Here is a 10443-nt window from a genome sequence, read left to right as displayed (position 1 = left end):
TACTCATCATGTGCGCATAAAATTGACTTGTTATTCTAAGTTGCTGCATGGTGCAGTGCAAATATTTAGTGTTTATCTATATTTACAATGTATAGGTGGTAATACATCTAGAAGAAATTGTATCTTTTGACCATCTATTCATTGCACACTTTGTTAGATTACACTGTTTACAAGACAACACTATAGCTTTTGTGGGCGCGCCTACTTCACGGTTGGTATGTTAAAAATGTATGGCTGCCTAATCTCTTTCTTATATAACATTGCTTTGCCAAGCTTTCTGTATATTCAAGCTCAGCCTCCTTATGGTAGGCGGGCACAACACACGTTGTCGTATGATTGATGGGCGGAAAAACCAATCAAACTTCTCCCTTGCTCGACGTCACCAGAACCTTCTCGATTTGAACCAATGTCTCACAAAGTCGAACTTGAGGTGGAGGCACGTAGTAAATAAACTGAATGGTTCAGAGAGCAATCTGCAGTTACCTCAGCGAGCATTTTTCATTGAATTGCTCCGTATTTTCTCTGGGTGTTGTCGAGTGGCGTTGACAGTCGTTGGCTGCTTTTAAAACTGGCTGTCGGAGGAACGAGCTAAACGTTTGTTTTGGTCGTTTGGTAACGTAACAAGCTACAGACCGTATGGTGAGTGAGTGAGTTACTTCAGGACATAACAGGCCTGTCCAGATAGACAGAAGGGAAACCTTGAATTAAGAAATCGAATACTAGATAAGACGTAATATAAAAGACACAAACCGAATCTGTATGAGGTTAATAGAGCTGTTGTGTGTTGTTGTTACAGGCTGCGTATTCAAAAGCTAACGTTCCTTAACGTTTTTGGCGCCAGCGTTCGGTCACTCATCGCTTGTGGGACAGTTTACACATCAGTAGAGCATCTGTGGCCAATGCCACCTGCTCACCAAAACCAAATCTTTAAGATTCAGCGGAATTCAAAAGCAGGCCAGGACGAGTGCGCTAGCCACGTCGCGTTCACTACAGCGGTTAGCTGTCATAAGGATCTCCATTTGTCTCGATGCATGGTTTGAGTTAATACTAACGGAAATCAAGAGCAGAAATGTCAGATACTAATAAAGAAGTAGTGGATCTGGTTTGGGGCAGACCCAGTGGCGGGGGAGTCCCTTCATCGCTCTTCCGCAGGTGGTCACAAGGTAAGCGTTCTCGAGAGTTCTTGATGCTTTAATAGCTATTTAAAGAAGTCTTACTAATGCTGACTCAGAATTCCAAGGTTGAAACTCTCAGTTTAAAGGATATACATCCATTACTTGTATTGCAAACATAAATCTGCAGTGGTCAGCATAGAAGACCAATGCCAAGTCTGTGTTACTTCTTCCTGACTGCTTGCCCGGTTATAAATTGTGATGAATTGCTAAACTGAGACTTGTGACATTGACTCTGGTTTGTGTTCACTGTTTTTTGTTTCTATAGGCTTTGTGTTCAGTGAGGCTGAACGCTCTGCCCTGGAGCAGTTTGAAGGTGGACCGTGTGCTGTCATTGCACCTGTGCAGGTATTCGCCTTATAATGAAGCACGCCTACATCCACGCCTTTGTGAAATCAGAAATATAATGACTGCGTTGCAGTGATGTAATATACACGTTGGTGACAAATTAAAGGAAAATTCTAGATGAACCAGAATCATGCTGGCATGTTGTGATTGCCTTTATCCTGTCTTCATGGGACTGTTCTCTTCCAGGATGACAGTGACCCCATCCATAGGACGCAAGGGGTCACTGATTGGTTTGCTGGGTAATTTTTGACAGCAGTGAAATGAGGGTGGGAGGTACAGAACTGCAGTGTATTCAGTGGCTTGTACTGTTGTTTAACAACCTTGTCCAAAAATGCTTTTATTAGATAAACACTTAAATTACATGCGATCTAGGGCGTGTATACAGTGTATGTCAGTGTAAATACTTGAAAGACCCGTTCATCAAGAACAATAACAATATCATTATCCAGACCAAAGCATAATGACATCCCCCCCAAACACCTTGATTTTATATAACACCACATGATGGAATATCTTATATCTTCATAATATGTTATTATTATCAGTATGGTATTTCATGCCTTCAGTAGAGTTCCAGAGTTTTGTAGAATCACTGCCAGGGTGCATTGGAGCAGTTGTGGTGGCACATGTTTGCCCAACACCTTAGTAAAGTGCTTCAAGTTTCTCCTTTAATTTCTGACCTGTCTTTATATCACAGTAATTTAAGGCTTAAGTAGACCACACGACTTTTGCTGGAATTTTGTCCCAATTTGCAGTCTGGATGAGTCAATGCTAGCTGCCAAAAGTCAGAGCCGGTTTGCAGATTTTAGGCAGTTGACTGATTTTTGCAGAAAGTTGCATAGTGTACGATGGGCACAGATTCAGATTTTTTATTTTTTCAGACTATGATGCAATGTAGTTGGAGGGTATGAAATATGTTTGATATTTTGACAGTTTTAGAACATATGTGACCCTGCACAAAACACATAAGTAGCATGAGTATATTTGTAGCAATAGCCAAAAATACATTATTTAGATCAAAATTATTTATTTTTCTTTTATGCCAAAATCATTAGGATATAAAGTAAAGATCATGTTCCATGAAGATATTTTCTAAATTTCCTACCATAATTGTATAAATATATACACATAATTTTTATTATTACCATGCATTGCTAAAAACTTCATTTGGACAACTTTAAAGGCAATTTTCTCAATATTGTAATTTTTTTTTTTTCCCCCATATTTTCAAATTGTTTTATCCCGGCCAAATATTGTCCTATCCTAACAAACCACACATCAATGGAAGAGTTTTTTTGAGTTTGTAACTTGAATGGTTGCTATTGTGTGATCTTTAGTTGTTTAGTGTTTGCCCACGTTTTCTTTATAACCATTTATAAAGTTGGCACGGGTAATGCCTACTGTTTTAAAATCTGTTCAGATTTTAAGTTGTTTTGTGTATTCCAGCCTTTAGCCAGTCTATTTCTATGACAAATACTGTCTGATTTGTGCATTCACAGGATGTTCTACCCTATTCTTAAACTCTTTGTAACATTGTGGTGCATTTGCTGTCTGAACTGATATGAATGTGTTGACATGTGCTATGTTGTCACATTGTACCTTTCGGCTGGTTAAGTTGAGCCCTAGTGATATGTGTTTTGTTTGTGTTATTTCTCAGGCTTTCCTGTTGAAGAACATTTTGTTTAACACTGAAGGCTCAAACTGGAAAGATATCTCAGGTTTGTTGTGCATTATTTTAAAGGGATTTCCAGCCTGTTTCTACTTTTGTCCACTCGATAACACTCAGGCCAGCCATTTATAAGCATCTCAAACGTAGTCATTTTCTGAATCCAAAGTCGTTGTAGTATATTCTTTTCCTAGAGCATGTAATAGCTTGTAAGTGGAATAATGAACATAAGCATATTGTAAGTTTTGTTACGCTTTGTACATTGTAGTCTTACTGTGTGCCTGAAAGTGGAGAAAGTAGTGCTTCACTATGGGCCAGATTTACTAACCGCTTGCACCAGCAAAAACCCTGTTTTGGTTTAAAAAAAAAATACTTGCACTAGTCAAATTAACTGGTGTTTGCTCAATAATTTACCACTCAAAAAAGCATGTCTTAACCCATTTGCACCAGTGTAGTTAGTAGATTACACACGTATTATTATTATCAACTCTGCTTGTATGTGCAGCTCTTCGTAGCTTGTGCTGGTCATTAAGGTCACGTTCTTTACTTTGTGCATCGTTAATAAATCACCCGCAGAACTACTCCCATCAGCGCTTTCATAGGATTGTGCTCTCATGCTAATTCGCCCCGTTTCATAAATCTGACCCTATGTCTTCCTGCAGTCCAATTATTAAAGTAGCGTTCTTTAAAACCTTTCTTACCTGTCAACCATAATACTACGGCTTTTCTGGTCTATTTTTTTAGATCACTTTAAATTAAAGAACATGTGACAGCGTTGTGCCATTGTGTCCTTTTGTTTTATAGCTGACGTGATTTTTTTTTTGTTTGTTTGTTTGTTTGTTTGTTTTCTTCTCCTCCCATCGTCTCCTCCTTACACCTTTGTAATGATCATATTTGACATTCTAACAGCTAACTGTTGCCCTCATAACCATGTAAATTTGATATCCTGCTAGGAAGGCTGCTTGATCGTCATAACAGAAAGAACAATCATGTCCTACCAACTTAAATTTGTTTAATCTCTATATTAGTTTCATGGGGTTTTGCAAGACATTTGAATTTGAAAGCAAATGCAATTAAGATGTCTGATTTCAGATGCCTGGTTTGTTTACAGTGTGCAGTTGTGCACTTAAATTTTGGGCAATTCCCAGTATATTTGGCTGATGCCAGTTAAAGTTAATGGCATGCAGCTACAGTGGGACACAGTTATAGAGAAAAGTATTTTCTAGCATGACTACTCATTGCAAAACTGCATTCACTTGGTGTACCACGGCATTCAGATGCATGGCTTAAAATATGCATTGTGTATTCTTACAGAGGAAGAGCAGAGGACAGTCCTGTGCTCCACCCTCAGTGAGATCCTGGAGTCTGCCTGCCTCAATAAGACACAGGCCTTTCACCTGGCCACCTTGCCTCGTGCTAAAATCACAGACAGCAGTGACATCACTGACAGCCACCCAGAGCCCGAGTCCAGCCAACCTACTGACACGCCGAGTAAGAAAATTAACAACAGTCATTCTTGATGTTGTACAGATCAGAGCCAAGAGACAGTTTTAATAATACCTAACACTGATGTGTAATGTTTGGTATATTTTAACTCCCTTTTCACAGTGAATGCTTAAATTTGCAGTAGATGATCCAACACAGCATGCTAGTGTAAACTTGCAAAGATGTGTTTTCTTATTAACTGTGATCTTATAAATAATTTTCTCCGGATGTCTTTTTAAATGCATTTGTGTTTTTGCATGGTGTGTGTGTAGCTGCTTTGGCTGCTGAGGAGCTTGGCTTTGAGAGGTTTCACAGCATCATACAGTAAGTGCACAAACTCTCTTTCCACACCACGTCACCTGTGCTTCTCTTTCCTTATGTCTTCACTGACTTACCCTTTCGTTCTCGTGTTTCAAATATGTAAATTCCTGGCAGAAAACTTCAGTAGTGCAGAAGCAACTAATTTCACAATTAAATAAGGGGCGCAGCTCTGGGTACACTTGTAAGTCAGTAAGGATCTTTCCTAATTGATAGTGATGTTGTGGTTACTCCTTTCCCAGGAAGAGGAGTCTTAGGACTGTTGCCGAGTTGAAAGAGGCGGTGTTGTCACTGTATGACACTTGGAAGAACAAATTTGGGGTCCTGCTGTTCCTCTATTCTGTCATACTTACAAAGGTATAACTTTACATTTCCCACCCATGAAAAGTTTTTGAAAATTCCTTTTAAAAGCAAGAAGATAATGCAACAATTTCTCATCTACACTATTGTTTAAAAGTGTGGGGTAAGTGTTTTTTTTTGAAAGAAGTCTCATATGCTCATCATAAAAATACAGTGAGAACAGTAATATTGTTTAATATTAATTAAATTTAAAATAATTGTTTTATATTAATATTAATACATTTTAAAAGTTTAATATATTCTGTTGGCAAAGCAGAATTTTCAGAAGCCAAATGAAAAAAATCGTACTGACGCCACACTTTTGAACGATAGTTTACATGGCAAATTGTGCCCTTTGTAGCATGTCGTTTGCAAGCCATGCTCATCCATGTGTCTGTGTGTTTGTATTTATGGCTTGACTTCAACTTGAAGGGAATTGAAAACATAAAGAATGAGATTGAAGACACCTCTGAACCGCTGATTGACCCTGTATATGGCCACGGCAGGTAAAATGCATCATGGGAGTTCAAGTTCTTAGCAATATATTTGATCATGTGACTTTTAGGCAGCTGTTGTAAACATTGGATTGTGTTCTGATAGATGTGTTTTGTGTTGTATAATGCTGGTTTGTAGTAGGGATGTAACGGTATTATCAATATTGTGGCATTGTGACAGCAAAACTGTCTCAATATTATCGTGGTCACATGACGATATGAAACGATAGGTCTTCAGGGCAAAAAGTGTAGTTGTTAAAATATATTTAAGTCCACTTCCAGAACAAAAATTTACAGATAATTTACTCACCCCATTGTCATCCAAGATGTTTGTGTCTTTCTTTCTTTAATAAGTCAGTTAGAAATTATGTTTCTTAAGGAAAACAGGAATTTTCTCCATATAATGGACTTCAATGGTGCCCCCAAGTTTGAACGTCCAAAATGCAGTTTAAATGCGGCTTCAAAGGGCTCTAAATGATCCCAGCCGAGGAAGATGGGTCTTATCTAGCGAAATGATCTGTCGATTTCAAAACAAATTGACAACTTGTATACTTTTTAACCTCAAATGCTTGTCTTGTCTCGTCTCTGTGACACGCATGTGTAGTCTGTGTAACCTTGGTCAACACAGTTAGGATATGTCGAAAAATTCCCGTCTCGTTTTCTTCTTAAACGTCAAAATGTAGGACGATGTGGGAGTTTTTCAACTTACCCTAATGGTCTTGACTGTATTGAACCAGAAAAAAAGTGTTCAGACTTAGACAAGATGAGCATTTGAGGTTAAAAAGTATATAAATTGTCAATTTGTTTTGAAAATGACTGATTGGTTTGTTAGATAAGACCCTTCTTCCTCGGCTGGGATCATTTAGAGCCATTTGAAGCTGCATTGAAGCTGCATTTAAACTGCATTTTGGAAGTTCAAACTTGGCGGCACCATTGAAATCCATTATATGGAGATAATTCTTGAAGTTTTTTCCTCAAGAAACATAATTTCCTTTGACACGGTATCTGTCAAGCGAACTGAAATTGAAAGCACAATATGGCTTAATCCCTTCAAGTCTGTTTTCACGGCAAGTTTCAAAGCGAAGCGTGCACTTTGTACAGGCGATCAGCTCATGACTCAATGTTTTTCGCACTCAGAACGGCCCAGTTCACAGTGAATGCAGTGAACTCGTTTATTGCATGTGCTGTGAGTTTAGCACGTGTTTAGCATTTGTTTGACTTCCTAAAACGCCATTGTAAGAGATGGTATACCACAAATAGAAAGAAGGTTGATTTCATATTTAAAGTTTAGGTACAAGTGAATTTACTGACTTTTTCTGACTTAAAGGAGAAGTTCACTTCCAGAACAAAAATGTAAAAATAATTTACTCACCCCCTTGTCATCCAAGATGTGTGTGTCATAAAGAAATTATGTTTCATGAAGAAAACATTCCAGAATTTCCAGTTTGAACTTCCAAAATGCAGTTTCAAATGGCTCTAAAAGGTCCCGGCTGAGGAAGCAGGGTTTTATTTAGAGAAACAATCAATCATTTTCAAAACAAATTGACAATTTATATACTTTTTAACCTCAAATGCTCGTCTTGTCCCGTCTCTGCGATGCGAATGCGTAGTCTGCGTAATCCGGGTCAGTAGTTAGGGTAGGTTGAAAAAGTCCCGTCTCGTTTTCCTCTTTAACGTCAAAATCGTCCTACATCGCTATTTTACCGTTTTTTGTAAAGGGTGTTTGATGTTCTTTGTATGTCCACTTTGTAAACACTGGGTCGGTACTTCTGCGGCGATGTAGGGTGATTTTGAAGTTGGGGAAGAAAACTAGATGGGAGTTTTTCAGTGTACCCTAACTGTATTGACCATATTGACCCGGGAAAAAACCAGAGTTCATTTTGGATGTTCAAACTTGGAGAAGAAACATAATTTCTTATCGATTAAAGAAAGAAAGACACAAATATCTTAGATGACAAGGGGGTGAGTAATTTGTCTGTAAATTTCTGTTCTGGAAGTGAACTTCTCTTTTGTTTTCTTGGGTAAGAATATGGGTTGGATCTCTTAATTTTGAACTCTCAAAATGCATTAGATAGAATAATTAAACTTTAAAATGTCCAAAATTTTCTCTTCTTTTTTTTTTTTTAAATATCGCAATAATATTGCATCGTGGACTTCATATTGTGATATTTATCGTACAGTGAAGTTTTTGTATCGTTACATCCCTAGTCTGTAGCACTGTTCATTATAACATGTAACAATATATTAAGCTGAAATGTACATTTATAATGAACACTGACAGTTTTGTGTTGATTGTGTTTATATTTTATCAAGTTTTTTTCTTTCCATACTTTTTAGCCAAAGTCTAATCAACCTGCTGGTGACGGGTCATGCTGTGTCTAACGTGTGGGACGGTGACAGAGAATGTTCTGGAATGAGTATGCTTCATATTTTTACTATATAATAATGTATTGGCATCTTTTGAGTAACAGTAGGCCACAGTTGTGCTGTTGTTGCAGACCACTTGGTGGCAGCATTATCTAATATTTTCCTCAAGATTTAGCATGCTTCAAAATGCTTGCTGAGAGAATGCGTAGGTCATTAGGTTTCAAAGAGTGTTTTATGTTAGGCTGTTTATTCTTGTACAGTTGACAGAGGAATTTAATTATTTTATTTTCGCTTTCTCTAGAGCTTCGTGGCATCCATCAGCAGGCCTCTGTTGGCTTCCTCACACTAATGGAGTCGCTGCGCTATTGCAAGGTGGGTGTCTACTCATGAGCACCCTCACAGGAGCTTAAAATACTGTAGTTAGATTTATCATTTATGTGGTATAGATGGTGTTCTCACTGTTGACAGTGTAGATAAATCTGGAAACCAATTTTGGCAAGTGTTGTGTGAAAGATGCGGAGTGTCCAGATGCCAAAGCTCACAGTTTCTTTGGTGGTTTTGCTGTTTTCCAGCTGTACATCTCACAGGGAGTTTGTGAAATGTAATTACCTACTGAAATACTGACTGCATTGAACAGACTGGCGTCACAGTCATCACTCTGACGGGCTGTTTTGCTATTTTTTTTTTTTTTTGGGGGGGGTTTGAAGAATTTTTATGATTTGGAACAAACATTCTCTAGGTTTGTTCTCACACACAAAGCAATTATGGAAATTCAGTGTAGGACAACAGAAATTCTGCGGTCTTTTTTTTTCTTTTTGGCTGTTCTTGGGCTTGTCTTTTTCATGACCTTCCTTTTTTTTTTTTTTTTTCTTCTGTTTACAATTTATTGATTCTTTCTCTTTTATTTTTTCTCAAGTCTTTTAACAAAACATCATTATTCAGCATGCTTCGCTGTTAAGCAAATGCCATTTATTATGTTTCAAGGGATACTTCATATAAATGTAAATCAGATAAAGTGTTCTACTTTGCTTATTTTTTTAAGTATGTGTCATCACATCCAGCAAATCACATCTTGCCAATAATAGCACTAAATATATTCTGTGCATGCTCAGTCTAGCAGTCAATAAATCTAAATATACTTTTAAACATTTGTCTAGCGTTTCAGGGGGAGAAATGACACTGACTTTTTTTTTTTTTTCTGAAGCTAAATGCTTCCCTGCTCCATAACCAATTTGTTGCCCTCTAAAGGGCGAGCATCAGAGATCTGGCACCTAGTGCACACATCCTGTATGTTTTATGAGCCTGGGCAGGAATGGCTGTATTGTTTTAACCTGTGGAGAAAGTAATTAAGAAGGTGCTTTGTTTTGAATGGCAAATGTGCTAAGCAGAGCTTCAGGATATGTGCAGTGAGCTGTGTTTGGACTAGAGGAATGCAGGAATGTATCGCCTCATATTTAGAACCATCCGAGCCCCCATCACAATATTCATGATCACTTTAATCCATCCACCCCTGGAACGCCTTCCCGCCTAAATCTGCTGCTGATACTCACCTGTTGAGTGATGTGAGCTGAGTGTGAGGGCTTTTAGTGTTTGTATGCACTGCTGGAGATTGAGCTGTAGGTAGAGTGTGCAGAGCTCCACTTTGAACTCTGTGTTCTTGAATTTTCTGCTGTCTTGTGTTAAAACTGCTGACTCTCGTCTTGTTCCATTTAATTTGGTTTTGATTGGTGGATGTGGTTTGTGTGCCTGCAGAATTTCCTAATAATTTACTCACCCCCATGTTATCCAAGATGTTCACGTCTGTCTTTCTTCATTCTAAAAGAAGCTAAGGTTTTTAAGGAAAATATGTGAATTAAATTGTTTGTAATTTCTGTGCTGGAAGCTCCTAACATTAAGACGAGTTCCTTGTGTGTAAAACACACTTGGCATTAAAGCTCTTTCTGATTCGGAAGCCGGAAGGCGCCCTTGCGCAGAAACTCCACATATGCTTTATAGCAGAAGTAGTAGTACAGGGGTTGCTTCAGGAATCTCTAATCCAGTTATTGCTGTAGCTGAATAAAACGAGGATAGAGGAATTTTAACTGAGGAAAAGTGAAGACAATAAACATACGATTGCTACAATGGTTTGTCTGTGTTCTGTGTTGTCTGTGTACCAATCTTGGGTATTTTTATAAGGATAAAGTATATTTACGATGCAATGCTATTCGACATAGCCTTTATAATACTATAATATAGTATGATTTCAGCCCTATTC

The 10443-nt window shown here is 38.0% G+C and overlaps 1 protein-coding gene across 2 annotated transcripts in view; it reads left to right on the top strand.

The window, feature by feature from the left end:
- Nucleotides 1–418: 418 nt before the first annotated feature.
- The window catches only part of mindy3 (MINDY lysine 48 deubiquitinase 3), a 56814-nt gene continuing 46789 nt past the window's right edge, over nucleotides 419–10443 (top strand). The window contains exons 1-10 of one of the 2 annotated variants that reach the window (XM_051130956.1): nucleotides 419–639; nucleotides 797–1163; nucleotides 1441–1520; nucleotides 3178–3238; nucleotides 4501–4677; nucleotides 4944–4995; nucleotides 5232–5346; nucleotides 5761–5834; nucleotides 8160–8239; nucleotides 8491–8561. In XM_051130956.1, coding sequence (XP_050986913.1) covers nucleotides 1070–1163; nucleotides 1441–1520; nucleotides 3178–3238; nucleotides 4501–4677; nucleotides 4944–4995; nucleotides 5232–5346; nucleotides 5761–5834; nucleotides 8160–8239; nucleotides 8491–8561 — 804 coding nt within the window. In that variant the 5' untranslated portion in view covers nucleotides 419–639; nucleotides 797–1069. Of the gene's footprint in view, nucleotides 1164–1440; nucleotides 1521–3177; nucleotides 3239–4500; nucleotides 4678–4943; nucleotides 4996–5231; nucleotides 5347–5760; nucleotides 5835–8159; nucleotides 8240–8490; nucleotides 8562–10443 lie in introns of both variants that reach the window. The other variant, XM_051130957.1, reaches the window with a different exon arrangement.

This window comes from Labeo rohita, chromosome 16 (assembly GCF_022985175.1).
Source record: "Labeo rohita strain BAU-BD-2019 chromosome 16, IGBB_LRoh.1.0, whole genome shotgun sequence".
Classification (NCBI taxonomy): Eukaryota; Metazoa; Chordata; class Actinopteri; order Cypriniformes; family Cyprinidae; genus Labeo; species Labeo rohita.
The sequence above is the reverse complement of the archived record's forward strand: the minus strand, read 5'-3'. Positions and strand labels throughout refer to the sequence as shown.